A 15,307-nucleotide genomic window follows, 5' to 3' on the forward strand; every position below is an offset into this window, starting at 1 on the left:
GGGTGAGAGGAGACCCTTGGCTTCTGCTTGTCCACAGCCATGTACTTTGGGCCCACTATGGGACCCTGGTGCCAGGCACTGGGTACAGAGTCACATAAGAGGCTGTCGGTCCTTGCTGGCCACCAGCCACGAGCTCCCAGGCCAGCGGGCTGTCAGCAGGTCTGACCAGCAGAATGACATGTGTGAGAGGGAGGCACACCCAAACCCACTCTGGCCTCAACTCTGGCCTCAGTTTCCCCTCTGTGACACAGGCAGCCAAACACCAGCGTGCCCACCTGCACAGGCGTTGGGCTGAGAGCAGAGGGCCACTGTGATACAGGTAGCAGGAGGAGGATGCACCCACCCCTGCTCTGCAAAGGGCAGGTCTATGGTTTCCAGGGGTGGTGAAGGGGTGGGGGTAGGGCTGATGCAGAGCCGCTTCCTGCTGCGCCTCCCCACCTGGGGCTACTCCCCACCTGGGGCTACCCCCCCACCTGGGGCTACCCCCCCACCTGGAGCTGCCAGAATGATGGGTAGCAAACCCTGTGCTTCAGGAAGTGCTGGCTAAGGCGTCACCCTCACAACAACCCTGAAGCAGGTACTGTTCTTGCTTCCACTCTCTAGGTAGGGAAACTAAGGCCTAGAGAGGAGAAGTCACTTGCCTGGGGCAAGGGCAGAGCTAGACTCTGGACCCAGAGGGTCTAACCCAGAGAGGTTTTAAGGGCTCATCACCTCCACACCCTGCTACCTTGAGAGTGCACAGTTCAATTTACCATTGTGCTAAGCTGCCCTGACTGTTTGGGCTCAGTAGGCCCATCAACCAACACTGATATGTTCCAGGCCTGGGGGTGCAGAGATGTGGGCCCTGTGGTAGGGTGGTACCGACAAACATCACCGTGGTGTGGCCAGTGCAACTCTGAGACTGCGAGCCCAACCTACCAGCTTTAGGGCGGGCTTTCAGGAAACCACCCTTCCCTCCCCACAGCTGTACCTGAGGGCTGAGGAAGACTCCTTTCAGGGTGCGTGGGGAGGGGTGTGCTCCAGGTGGAGGGAACAGCAAGGGGGGTCTGGACAGGCAGGCTCACAACCCAGCCTGTCCACCTAAGCTCCCAAGCACCACTCTGGAGGGGGCGGGACACAGGGCACTCGGACACAGCGCAGGGCTGGACCTCACCCTGATGTTCAGATTCTCCTCCAACGGGAACATGATTCACTGTGGGAGGCGGGAGTGGGGGGCACCTGAGGCAAGGACCTTAGGGTTCCCAGAGCTTCCTATGAGAACATTTACATTTATGGTTTCAATTGGATGAGAATTTAAAACGAAATAGCAAGGCATTCTCTGTGTCGCGTGGCTGGCCATGCTGTGAGCCCTGACACCATGGGAGGGAGGGCAGCTAGGGTGCCATGGAAGCAAGGCCAGATGATACCTGGCTCCAAGGCCTGGAGGCCATGCAGGGGATGCTTAAGAGTTCAAACAGAGTCAAGGGAAGGGAACTGGTTCAGCAGGTGTGGCCCCAAGGACACTGTCCCGGCACTCAGGCCTTCACAGCAGGATAATTACCTCAGCTCTGCAGATGCTGTGGGGGCACAGCTTCCAGCCAGCCATGATTTATCTTGCACTGAAGCCCCTCAAGCTTCAGGAGTTGTCTTCATCTGCCCCCTTCAGGATTTGGGGACCAAGGCTCTCTCCACCGAAGCCGGCCCCGAGGCTCGCCCAAAATCCACACAGGGGATGCTAAGAGGCTGCATCACCAGATCCCCTTGCCTGCCCTTGCTGACGCCCCTCTCATTCCGGGGCGATGGGCTGCGAGTGGGGGAGACCGGGGCGCAGCTCACACAGGGTAGCGGGGGTGGCGGCGGGGGGGCCTAACAGGACAGCCAGGCTTCCAAGGCATGCCCACGTGGGTCCAAGTCCTGCCTCCTGGTGGAGTAAAGAACTTAACTTTACCCAAAGAATTTACTCTTCGTCCTAGGTTCCTGAGAGACAACCTCTGTTGTTAGCTGCAGTGGAGTTGATTCTGACTCATGGCAACCCCATATGTTACAGAGCAGAACTGCTCCATGGGGTTTTCTTGGCTGTAATCTTTACAAAAAAAGATCACCAGGTCTTTTCTTCCATGGAGCTGCTGGGTGGTTTTGAACCATTAACCTTCAGCTTAGCACCTGATCTCAAACCACTAGTGCTACCCAGGCTCCTTCAAAACCTTGGAAATTCCCCCAGTAATTGAAGTGTCTTTCAAGGGTTTCCAGATCACACCTGAGGGTTGATGCTAATGAGGTGGGAGGTGGCCAGGCCAGAAGAAAAACCTAGGGAAATCAGCCAACCTCAGGAAGGAGGAGGGGGCATGAATCAGCCAATCAAGCCTATGTATTAACCTACCAACCAACCTGTTGCCAAGTTGATTCTGACTCAAAGCCATCCTAGAGGACAGCGTAGAGCTGTCCTATAAGGTTTCCAAGGAGTAGCTGGTGGATTTGAGCTACTGGCCTTTTGGTTAGCAGCCTGGGCTCTTAACCACTTGGCCACCAGGGCTCCAACACCATGTAATAAGAATCCAGTAAAGGTTCTGGGCACCAGAAGCTCCATGGGCTTCCTGGTTAGTGAAAGACACTGGTGCAGGTGGGAGGGTAGTTGTTGTGTGCCTTCGAGTGGATTCCGACTCATAGTGGGCCTACAGGACAGAGTAGAACTGCCCCATAGGGTTTCCTAGGCGGTATAACAGATTGGATAACAGATATCCCATCATATAACAGATGGGAACAGATTGCCAGGTCTTTTCTCCTGTGGACCTGCTGGTAGATTTGAACCACGGATGGTTCAATTAGCAGCTGAGTGCTTAACCACTGTGCCACCAGGGCTCCTCTCATGGGAGGATGGTGCATCCCTTTTTGGGACTGGAAGCTTTGTGCTGGGAACCCTCCAAAACCTCGCCCTATGTGGCTCTTCACTTGTATCCTTTTTGCCATGATAAAGCTGTAATCGTAAGTACAGAGCCTTCCTGAGTTCCGTGAGTCATCTGGCAAATTATCAACTCGAGAGAGCCGGCAGGTCAGAAGTGAGGGGCTGGGGACCTGAGTTTATCGTTGGTGTCCTGAGGGGACAGAGGGGACCCCTGAATTTTTACCCAGCTGGTCAGAACTGAGGAGGAGCCCTGGGGACCCCTGAGCTTATGGCTGGCTACCTGAAGGGCTAGTGGGAAAGCCCCAAATTTGTAGCCAGCAGGTCAGAAGTGAGGGTGTCGTGGGGACTCCCAAGCTTGTGGCTGGTGACTGAGGTCTTGGGCCAGCCTGGCAGTCTGCAGGACTGCACCCTTTAGCTTGTGAGGCATGACCTAGCTCCGGGTGGTTAGGGTCAGAGGAAGAAGCGCCGGGTGTGCCACTGGTGTGGGGACAGCAGTTGGGAACTGGATTGAACTGACCTGCCTGATCCTTACAGTTTAGAAGTGGGATTTGGGGATTTTCACACACTCCCCTACTCGGCTGTGTGAGCTGGGGCAAGCCTTCTAACTGCTGGGGCTTTGTTTTCCCCATCTGTTAAATGGGGATAATGCCCACTTCCTGGGGCAGCCTGAGATTTAAATGAGATACTGCTATGTACAGTACAGATGAGGTGGGCCATAAGGCAAAAACTTCCTTTTCCTTCTTGCTCCCCTGTCAACATACTCACATGCATGAACGCACACACTCACACACACACTCACACACACATAAGCACACACTCACACAGATTCCTGTTCAACTGCTGACTTTCTAAGAACACACTACCCTCAAAAGGAAAAGAAATGTCAAAGGGCCCGGGGTTTGTCTCTACCTGCCCTGGCTGGGGTGGGGGCTGCTGCTGAGGAGGCTGTGAAATTTAGGAGCCATGAGCTGAGGGATGAGATAGGGTGGTGGTTAAAAGCTGAAGTCGGTTTGGGCCATGGTCCTGCAACCTGCCAGCTGGGTGACCTCCAGAGAATGCTCCATCTCTCTGAGCTTTGACTTCTGTCAAATCATGTCACAGTCACACCTACCATGTGAGACTATAGTGAAGGGTGGGTGAGAGCAGTCTTCATTCAACAGCTGTTCCCGAGCTCTGGGCCACGCACTGTGCTAGGCGCTGGAGACACAGTGTGAACAGAACACACAAGCCCCTACTCTCTGGGAGCCTTATTTCAGTGAGAAAATAGGTCACGTGTGAGATGGTGCTAAGTTCTATGACGAAAGATGAAACTGGGAAGCGGAGAAAAGCACAAGCCGGAGGAGGGGGTAATGATGTTAACCAGGGAGGTCCGTGTGGGAAGGCTGCACTGCGAGGGTATCTGAGGAAAGACTTGAAGGAACAAGCCAAGGGGCTCTCATGCGGAGGGAGTACGTGTTCAGGCGGAGGGAACAGCCAGTGCACAGGCCCCAAGGTGGGACTACAGCTGGGGAGTTCGAGAATCAGCAGGCAGGCAAGGGGAACTGGAGCAGAGCAGGTGGGACAGCAACAGGAGGTGGCATCAGAGGTGGGGGGTGGGGCAGGCTGAGTAGGGCCTTTTGCTCTGAGTGACATGGAGCCACTGGAGGATTCTCAGCAGGAGAGACTGACATGACATATATTTGTAAGTGGTCGTTCCTACTGCTGTATTGAAAACAGTCCATATGGGGCAAGGGCAGGAGCAGGGAGACCAATTAGCAGGCCACAGCTCTAATTCAGGTGAGAGATGATGGCGGCCTGGACCAGGAGAGGAGCCGGGGAGAGGGTGAGACGTGGTCAGAGTCAGGTACGTTCTGAAGGCAGCACCCACAGGATTTGCTGACGAGTTAGATGGCAGAGTGTGAAGGAAAGAGATGAGTCTAGGCTAGGCCAGGGTTTGGGGCCTGAGTGAGGTACCCCAAGGAGACCTCAGCCAGTGTTAGCAGTTACAGGAAGGACAGAGCCAGCCAGCAGCCTTCCTCAGACCACCACGGCTGCCCTGAGCCAAGCCCGTCAAAGGTGTCTACAGAGAGCATCCTCTCTGTGCTGGGCCAATGATCTTGAAGAGCAGCCACAGCAGTCCAGAGATCAGCCTGCTCCCACAGAAGCCAGGGCCTGGGATCAAAGCCGAGGGGCCCGGCCTGCTGCCTGCCTCCCCCATCAAGGCTGGGCTGCCTCAGGCCTTGTCTTTCCCTGCACATGGAAAAGGAACACCGTCCAGTCTTCTCCACCCAGACCCGTGAATTCTTGAGGGCCCCCACAGCAGCACGCTTGAAAGAGCCCAGGGGTTATCTGTAAAATTCCAATTAAATCCACAGGCTTTGATAATTTGATAAGCCATTGGAGCGTTGCCCCAGAGTCAAAATATGCTGTTACTTGATCCCATGTTTATGTTCAGGATGGAGGGAGGAAAGGCGGATGGTGGCCTGGGAAGGTGCAACCAGCCAGGAGGGAGGGAGCTGCTGGGCCTCAGCTAACATATGGCCAGCCTGTTGGCCACAGGTCATGCACGGGGTCTGGGCTCCTTTAAGGTGAGCACATTCTCCAGGGGCACCTCTTGGCAGGTCCTGGAGGCATAGCAGAGATGGCTGGTCCAGGGGAGGGAAGCCCTTCAGAACTGTCTGGCCACAGTTGACCCCACGTCCTGAGCCTTAGGTCTGCCGTGGGGCCGGAGGAATTCCTGTTCTCAGAACCACGTCTTGCCAGACCAGCTGTGAATCAGCCCAGGTGGCCAATACCACCTCAAGAAATAGGCAGATATTCCTCAAAAAATTAAACATAGAACTACCACGTGACACAGCAATTCTACTACTAGGTATATAAGCAAAAGCATTGAAAGCGACGACTCAAACAAACCAATGTTCATTGCAGCATTCTCAGTAACCAAAAGATGGAAACCACCCAAGTGTCCGCCAACAGATGAACGGATAAACAAAATGTGGTATATACGTACAAGGGACTATTACTCAGCCACAAAAAAGAATGAAGTCCTGATACATGCTACAACATGGGTAAACCCTGGAAACATTATGCCAAGTGAAAAAAGCCAGACACAAAAGGAGAAATACTACATGATCCCACTTTATGAAATATCTAGAATAAGCAAATTCATAGAGACAGAAAGTAGATTAGTGGTGACCTAGGGCTTGGCGGGGTGGTGAGACGGGGCTTATTGCTTAATGGGTACTGGGGTTTTTTGGGAGCTGATGAAAAAGTTTTGGAAATAGATATTGGTGATGGTTGTACAACACTGTGAATGTAATTAATGCCACTGAATCACATACTTAAAGGTGGCTAAAACTGAAATCTTTGTTATGTATATTTTCCTTCCCATGCAAAGACAGGCTGTGGTCTTCAGGAGTGCAGCGTGCACTGTTCCATAACTGTCCAGGAACAAAAGTGTTGAGCACCTACTACGTGCCAATAGCACCTCACCAGGGTTCTACATAGGTTATCTCAGTAAACCCTCCTGACTACCCCAAGAGCTCAATGTTATTTCCTTTTAGGGACGGCAAACAGAAATGCAGAGAGATTAAGCAAATAGTCAGAGGTCACAGAGCCTTAAGGGGCAGGGCCTGACCCCAAAGCCTACCCGCGAGCTCTGCCACATTGTCTCTCCAAGGCACAACTCTCTCACTGCACCTGGTTACCGCCATTCCTCGAGGGCCTTCTGGAGATGGGAAAGGCCACCCTGTTATCATTAGCGCACGATCTGACATGTGGGTTAGGGCCAATTTACCTAGCTGACTGGCAGAGAGCAGGATTTGGAGGGATGGGTCACAGGGATGTGATGATGTACCTGCTAGTTCGACCACCAGCAGTGATCCCTTTCTCCCACCTGTGGGGCACATCATCATGTGTGGTCTCAATGACAACCACCTACAGAGGGGCAGCCCTCCCCTGTGTACGAAGAAGAGCAGGAGGCATGGAGAGTCAGCACAGCGAGGAGCGAGGTGTGAACCCAGGACTGTGCTTCCTTCATCTGCCCTGGAAGGTGGAGAAGGAAGGGGCAGGACGGAGAGGGGAGCACAGAAAGGAGACACTGACCCGCAGTCCTAGTCCTCCCAAAATCAGGAGGCAGGCAGGAGGTGTTGAAAGAGTACAGGCTTTATGGTTGGAGCCAGAATTCTGGGTTCAAGTCCCAGTGGCAGCTGTGAGCCTCCATTTCCTTATCTATAATGTGGGGGTAAGAACGCATAACTCCCGAGTGAGTGTAAAAGGTTGACACTTAGCAGATACAGTGAGAGCTCGTGTCTCCCTCTGATGAGAACAAACATTTCTGTTTCATTTTGTGGTTTACAAAGCTTGTTTCCAGATCTCATCTCACCTGAGTTTCACATATTGATCTTGGAGGTAGCAACACCAAAAAACCAAACCCGTTGCCGTAAGGCCAGTTCCAACTCATAGCGACACTATAGGACGCAGTAGAACTGCCTCATAGGGTTTCCAAGCAGTGGTTGGTGGATTTGAACTGCTGGCTTTTTGGTTAGCAGCCAAATTCTTAACCACTGCACCACCAGGGCTCTGGAGGTAGCGAGAGCAGGGATTAATTTCTATCTGCTTTTTACAGGTGAGAAAACAGGCTTGGAGGAGCCATTCGGGTGATCCCTTGGAGTTATGTGGCTAGTAAACAGTGGAGTTAGGCCTTGAACTCAAGACCTTGCATCCTATACCATCACAATACTCTGCATTGTGAACTAAGTCACTATTGAGTTTTTGATGGCTTGTGGCTTTTGCTTGTTTCTTAAGCCTGTGGTAGCCAGCAAGGGAGATGGCCTTTGTCAGGCCAGGTGAGCCTCTGCTCTGGGTTATGCTTCTTTCTCCCTCAAATGGTGCAAGCCATTTCAGGCTCTTAGTCTCACAACTTGGGTGAAAAGAGAGGGGTCCCTTTAGGCAGACCTGCCACGTATGGGTGTGCAGGCTGCGCACTCTACAACTCTACTGGCACCATTCAGAGAGTAGACTGTGAATGGCACCCTAGGAGCTGTGCAATGCGGCACTCTTCAGGCTTTCTCCACCCCATCATCAGGTGGCCTCCTGCCTCTCCCCACTGTTCCCAGGTATGTCCTCTGTCACATTCTTACCCTTCCCTGTGTGGTACCAATACCACCTGCCTCTCTCACGCCCACCCTGGTACTTTTAAGATTTCAAGAGAACAGATACAGGAGTGAAGTGATCAGTGAGCATCCTCTTCAGTCCTCTCCCCTACCCAACACCCCTCCCTGGCTGCTTTCTTCCACCATCACCTCCTGGGTAGGAACTGGATTCTTCACTGTTATTTTTAATGACCATTATAGAATCTGCTGTAATAGCCTGGGATGTCTGAGTTATTCTGGGGGTAAGCTTTCAGTCTGGGCAGCACGTGCCCTCCTATATCTGCATTTCTGCAGGGAACCTTACAGCATTAACCATTAAGAGAAATGGCTAACTTTGGACATCTGAACAGCATATCCATTATATTTCCTGTTATCTGGTATGTTCCTTATAATAACTAGAAAGAGTCTGCAGGGAAACCTGCTCCTCAAATGTAGACACTCTCACTTGCCAGCTCTGGGGTGAGGGGAAATGAGGAGAAAGCTTTGGTTTGGCAGTAGAATTCTGGGGAATAAAGGTCCAGCATGGCTTTGGCCCACCTTTTCTTAGCCTGGTTGGCCTTGATAGCTTTCCCTCAACCTGAGTCCCCACATTCCCAGCCTCTCCGGGCTGGTCTCAGCTCTCAAGCACACAGCTCTCTCAGAAGAGGCCTAAGCTCTACTTACTCTTTTGGGGGGTTGACGTCCTCTGGTCGGGCCTCAAAGAACCGAAAGACTTCATCACACTGTGAAATGTGGGGAGGCAGCCGGACAAGTGCCTGTGGAAAGATAGGAAGAAAGAGCATTAGGCCTGATGAGACTGGGAATAAGAAAATCAAAAGCAGGGTCAACTCAAGTCAGCAGTGATGGGAGAGGCTTAAAGGTTGTACCATGGAAGACACAGCCAACTACCTACCCTCCCAAACAACCAGCCAACTAATCAACAAATTAAATAATCTGCCAACTATGAAACACCTCTCCACCTGTCTGTCCGTCCGTCCATCCATCCGACCAACCAATTAATCAACCAACAAATCAGCCAACTAGCTAACCAGCCAATTAATCAACTAACTAACTAACCAGCTGTTATGGATTGAATTGTGTCCCCTAAAAAATATGTCAACTTGGTCAGGCCGTGATTCCCAGTATCGTGTGGTTGTCCTCCATTTTGTGATTGATGTAATTTTTCCTATGTGTTATAAACCCTAATCTCTGCCTGTGGTTAATGAGGCAAGGTTGGGTTATGTTAAAGAGGATTAGTGTGGGATATAACACCCTTACCCAGGTCACATCCCTGATCCAATGTAAAGGAGTTTCACTGGGGTGTTGCCTGCATCACCTTTTATCTTACAAGAGATATAAAAGAAAGAAGTGAGCAGAGAGACAGGGGGACCTCATACCACCAAGAAAGCAGTACCAGGAGCAGAGCATGTCCTTGGGACCTGGGGTTCCTGCCCAGAGAAACTCCTGGACGGGGGAAGACTGATGACAAAAACCTTCCCCCAGAGCCAGTGGAGGAAGAGAACCTTCCCCTGGAGCTGGCACCCAGAATTCAGACTTCTGGCCTACTGGACTGTGAGAGAATGGGCTTCTGTTTGTTGAAGCCATCTACTTGTGGTATTTGTTATAGCAACACTAAATAACCAAGACACCACCAAGTAATAAAAATAACTAACCAATCGGTCAACTAATCGACCTATAATTAACCATCCAATCAACTATTCAACCAACCAACCAGCCAGTCAACCAACTAAACAGTCAACCAAGCAAAAAATAATGGCCACTGAACCCTAGATCTCGGGGAACTAGTCATTCAGCACGAACCTTGAAATAGTTCTCTCATGTCCATGGAATAATTCCTGACAATTCAAGCTCTTATCCTACTAGCCTTATCTCCTAGTATTTACGCTCTAGCTATACCAGATATTCACATTCCCTAGATATTCACATTCCCTAAACATTGACTACACAATGGATTATTTAATGATAAGTTGATAACTGCTACCAAGGAAAAGAACAGTATGCTATGACAGTTTAAAAGGATTTAGGAAGATTGGGGATGGGTTTTTAAGAAGGTATCTTTGAAGCTGAGTTCCAAAGAATGGGTAGGAATTAAATAGTCAAGGTGGAGGTGGGGAGATCAAGCATGGTGATTTCAGGAGCTGAATGATGGTCGGTGTGGTTGGAATGTACAGAGCAAGGGACAGACGGCATGGGAAGTAAGCAGGAGCCAGGTTTAGGCCAAGCTGAGGATGCCTGAAGTACAGACTGAAGGGATGTGGAAAGCGTCTTAGAAGAGTGGGAATGAGGTGGGCTAGAGGAGTTTGCAGGATTTGGACAGGCAGAGAGAAATGGTGGGCTTCCTACGGGGATAACAGTCAAGGCAAGAATGTGGGCAAGCTGTGAGCCTGTCATCCAAAGAGGGTCGAGAGTGAGGGGTTAGGGTAGGACAACGGGGAACTTTGTGAAATGGGCAGAGTATGCTATACACCAGCACGTCCTTCACACCCAGTAGACAGGGCACTTGGGACCCCAGACATAGCCCAATTCAACAATCCTAGATGTAAGGTGAGGCCAGGTATAACCCAGCTTCCTGTGTCCCTCAATTCAGTATAAAGAGAAAACGCTAGTGCCAGGAATGATGCCCAGGTCCAAAATGATGGGAGAAGTCACTGATAAAGCAAGGAAACCAAGGGATGTTTCAACCACCCCAAGAGCCAGGAGAAGAAAGAGGAAAACTTGGTACTGGAGGAATCCACAAACACGGGAATGTGAGAAATTGCTGGTAAGGAGCCTCTTGGTCAGTTGCACAGGAGCCTGTCACAGATCCACGTCTCCCACATACACTGGGACTGACTTTAGGTTCAACTGACCAGATCCAGTGACTCCCATGTATCCAGCATGGTGGGTCCTTTCACATGTGTAGTCATTTGGAGTCCTCATGATGGTCTTTGTGAGGGTAGGATTACTGTCCTCATGTCACAAATGAGGAAACAGAGACTCAGAGAGGCCATTGGCCTGCCCTTAGGTACCCATCAAGGTTAGAAACGACATCACTAGAATGTCAGCTCTATGCAGGCAGGGCCTTTAGTCTGTATTGTTGACTGCTGCACCCCCAGCTCCTAGAACAGTGCTTGGCACAGATTAGGCACTCCATAGGTATTTGTTTGGATAAATGAATAAGGGTTTTTAAAAAAAAAATTAGGGTACATAAAGTCCAATGTCTAAAAGCAGAAGGACATAACAATGGGGTAGAAAAAGCAAATGTTGTCTAGGGCTCCATCAATAGAATTATAGTGTTGAGGAAGAGGAAAGTCATAGTTTTAGGTCTTCTCTGAGCTGGCCAGACAACAAGTATGGCATCTAGTACTAAGCATCCTACCAGGAAGACCTCATTATGCCAAACCCATACTAGGGCAAGATGGCACAAGGTGAGACAAGGCTAGGGCAGACCAGATAAGACAACACTTTCCTTCTAGAGCCCGTGGCTTTCCAGGGGTCCCTAACATATCACATCCCATGAACAACCAAGAAACAGAAAATAAGAGGAATTAACATTTAATGAGCAATTACCATGTGTCAGGCACTATACTAGGCCCCTTCGCTCATCCATTCATCTGATGGACAGTGAGGGCTTTTCAGTGTGCCTGACTTGGGGCTGTGCATTGTTGTTAGAGGGATAAGCAAGGCACAGCCTCCGCCCTCCCAAGAGTACATGCTAATGATACATCACCTCATCTACCTGGAGGTAGATACCATTGCCTCCATCTAGAATGGGGACACTGGGGTTGTTGGGGTGGCAGAATCCAAGCCCCATGCTCAGAAGGTAGGAGTGACCGGAACTTGCCCCCAAAGTGCTCAAGTCTTCACTGAGCACATATGGTATGTGGTGTTTTCTCCTCAGGAAGGGGAAAGGAGAACTGAGGAAGGACAGGGAGAGCAGGAAGAAGGGAGGAAAGAAGAAAGAGGAGGAGGAGGAGAGGCAGTCAGGCATGTGTAAAGCAAGGGGCAGAGTCAGGAGAGGAGGACTCCCGGGGGAGAGCTGAGGTTTCAGAGGGAGCACTGATGGGGGGCAGGATGGACTGGAGGCATTAGGGACCTCATCACCAGGGCTCCAGGCAGTATGCAGAGAGTCACTGACAGGGTCAGCTCCCTGAAAGGGAGGGGAGGAGTGGGAGGGCAGGCTTCCAGCAAGGACCAGGGAGCTAGCCCTCCCAGCTCAGCACTGCCACCCACCCCAGGCACAGACCCCAGGCGAGGCCACTGCTCACCACGCAGCCAGCGGTGAACAGAGGGGCTCTTCATGCTGACAGAGATGGGCATTCCGGGGGCAGAGGACACGTGGGCTGGGAGGGCTCAGACAAAGAGGCCTTTTGGTTGAACAACCACAGCATCTTTATTAAACAGGGAGCCCCAAGGGGGAGCTGCGTTGAGGGCTCATCCTGATTTCAGGCTGACAAGAGGCTCTCAGCGCAGAGCAGCTTCCATCAGAGCTGCCGCCAAAGCCCAGTTCTGGCCAAAATCATTTGGCAGAACAGCTGGGTCCTGAGGAGTCAGTCCCAGAGGCCTGGGCTGGTGGTAAGGGCCAGAGCTGCAAACCCCCAAACCCAACTGTCCTGAGAAGAGCAGGGTGGGGCCAGATGCGTGAGTCTTTTCTGGGGCACTACTCCCTGGCTCAAGTCTAAAATTCTGCCTTTAGATATTCATAATACATAGCATGTGGCGGTTAAACCAGGGCCCCGGGGCTGGCCAGGCAGATTGAGTTTGAGTCTTGGCTTGGCCACTCACTGGTTGCGTGTTGCTGGACAAGTTACCTCCCCTCTCTGAGCCCAGTATAGTGGGTTTGATATAGTACCTATCTAACTGTTAAGAGAATAAACATCAAGATCATGAATGTAAGAGGCCTATCACAGTGCCTGGCACAGAGTAAACACTTAGTAAATATTAGTTGTTACATTATTGTTGTCATCATCCTTCAGGGAAAAGCCATGATGCACACTAGAAAGAGCATTGGAAAGAGTCAGAAGAACTCAATTCTAATTCCAATTCCACCATTATATACTTGCTGTGTGACTTTGGTCTGCTCACTTCACCTCTCTGGTTGCTATTTCTTCTAGGACAAAATAGAGTACCTCTAGAATTCCAAAATATATCTCATGGAACACCTGCCCCATCAGATAAGACGAATTCTCTGGGCAATTTGGAATGGTGCCTGATAGGTCACCCAATCCTGACTTTGGAGATCACTGTATGTTCATTAGCACAGCAAAGACTGAGAAGTCCTGCAGCAAAGAAACCTGTAGGGCTTTGTTTGGGCCAACATTTATTAATAACAATGACATCCTGGGGGACTGACTCATTTAATCATCACATCAACTAAGAGATAGCTACAACTAGGATTCCAAATTTACAGAAGAAAATAAAGCACAGAGAGGTTAAATAATTCTCCAAGATCACACGACTGGTAAGTAGCAAAGGTTTGAATGAGGCTGCCTGAGTCCAGAGCCTATGCTTTGTCTGATCTAGCACTTTACTGTCTCCAGCATTAGTCACATGTGCTCTACCATGGAGCTGCTTTCCAAACAACTTCCAGTGACATCTCATGGAACGTAAACCCGTTGCCATCAAGTTGATTCCGACTCATAGTGACCCTATAGGACGGAGTAGAACTGCCCCACAGGGTTTCCAAGGCTGTAAATATTTATCATATCTTTCTCCTGCAGAGTGGCTGGTAGGTTTGAACTACTGACCTTTCAGTTAGCAGCTGAGTACTTTAACAACTGTACTTCCAGGGCTTTCTTCCATGGAACATACTTGGAGCAAATCCAGACTAGAGACATTCTGGAATTTTTTCCAGCTCCATAGTCTGAGGCTGTAGTACTGTAAACACCACTGACTTGACTTGTCTGACCTATCCGTCCAACTGAACCTTTCAAACAAGGCTCCACCTCAGGTGAGTCAGAGGGTCCTGAAAGCCCCAATGTTGGAGGAGGGCTGGAACAAGCAAGACCTCACAGCCCTCAGCATCCAGGAAGGGGCCCCTGCCCATGGGGCTGCTGAGAGCATGCCCCTGTGGGAGGTTGGCTGAGCTGGCTTCAGCCCCCTTCTAGCCCTGGCTTTCTGTGATCCAGGGGGTCAGTGAGCTGACTGAGAGCAGATCTGGAGTGACAGGGCAACAGACGGGGACTGGGGCACTGGGTATGCAGGGCCTCGGGGAGGGATGCCTGGTAAAGAGGCACTAAAGAGCCACCCAGGTTTCACCATCAACTAGTCCTACCACTGTGCTCCCTTCTCTAGTCCTAAACTGCCCTCAACACTCTAGTTCCTGCCCCCTCCAAGACCATATTCTGGGGGCCCGTGCTGTGCTACCACTTAGCACCCAAGTATCGTCATCCCATTTGGCACAGAATTAGACAAGGTAGGGAGTGGCTGCATTGCGTGTCTCTGAGACCTCCACCCAGGTGCATTTGGCACAAGTCTGATCTTTGCAAAGTACAAGGGGCATGGGAGGGGCCCCAGGCAGCCGGTGGTCAGACCCTTGGCTTCAAAACCAGTCACCCTCTACAAAGCCCACCACTCTGGGTAATGTCTGTCCTGGGACAAAAAGCAAAGTTCTATGTCTGACAAAACAACAATGGGTATCCCGCTCTTTACATGGGATCGAACATTTCCACCCTTTTTAGCCAGGTCACTTTAGTTTCTAATCAACGGAAATCTTATAGGCAAAAGCCCAGCTGCTCTGGGTCAAGGGAGGGAGGGGAGGGGGGTGGTGTGAGGGGTGCTGGAGTCCGGATTTGGCATCCTACTGCATCTCCACCCCACCCCTGGGGGCTGCCTCTGCCCTGCCAAGACTGTTCTCCCTAGATCATCATCTAGAAAGCTGGGGCCTCACTGAACTTCCATAAATCAGGGTATTTCAAACAGGAGGTTCTCTTTTTAAAGGATCTAAGCAGAAAATCTTTTTGAAATGTAAATAGTCTCTAATTCCCTGTCACAGTTTAAGCCATTTCACAAAGTTCCTAGTCCTTGGGGCCTGGGGGATGTGTCACCCTCTGGGGGAGGCTTCAACTGCTTGTGATCTTTTTATCTTGTCAGCAAACACTGGCCGAACACCCTTGGGGCCAGGCTTCCTGGTGGTTAGTGAAGATGGATGGCCCTCAAGGTGTTCCCAGTCCCTGGAGAAGATGGAGGCATAGAAAATCACCCTCCTGCAGAGCAGAGGGCTGAGCAAAGTTCTCTGGGGAGCAGATGAGCAGGTGTGGTCAGCCTTCCGGGGGAGTCGGGAGGCTTCTAGGAGGGGGTACCAGAGGGAGCTGAA

The 15,307-nt window shown here is 51.0% G+C and overlaps 1 protein-coding gene across 4 annotated transcripts in view; it reads right to left on the bottom strand.

Annotated features, from left to right (window-relative positions):
• The window catches only part of SH3PXD2A (SH3 and PX domains 2A), a 246,197-nt gene that overhangs the window by 109,346 nt on the left and 121,544 nt on the right, over nucleotides 1–15,307 (bottom strand). For all 4 annotated transcript variants that reach the window (XM_049855963.1, XM_049855962.1, XM_049855966.1 and 1 more), the window contains exon 5: nucleotides 8,677–8,768. In XM_049855963.1, coding sequence (XP_049711920.1) covers nucleotides 8,677–8,768 — 92 coding nt within the window. The remainder of the gene's footprint in view (nucleotides 1–8,676; nucleotides 8,769–15,307) is intronic.

Source organism: Elephas maximus, chromosome 16 (assembly GCF_024166365.1).
Source record: "Elephas maximus indicus isolate mEleMax1 chromosome 16, mEleMax1 primary haplotype, whole genome shotgun sequence".
Taxonomy (NCBI): Eukaryota; Metazoa; Chordata; class Mammalia; order Proboscidea; family Elephantidae; genus Elephas; species Elephas maximus.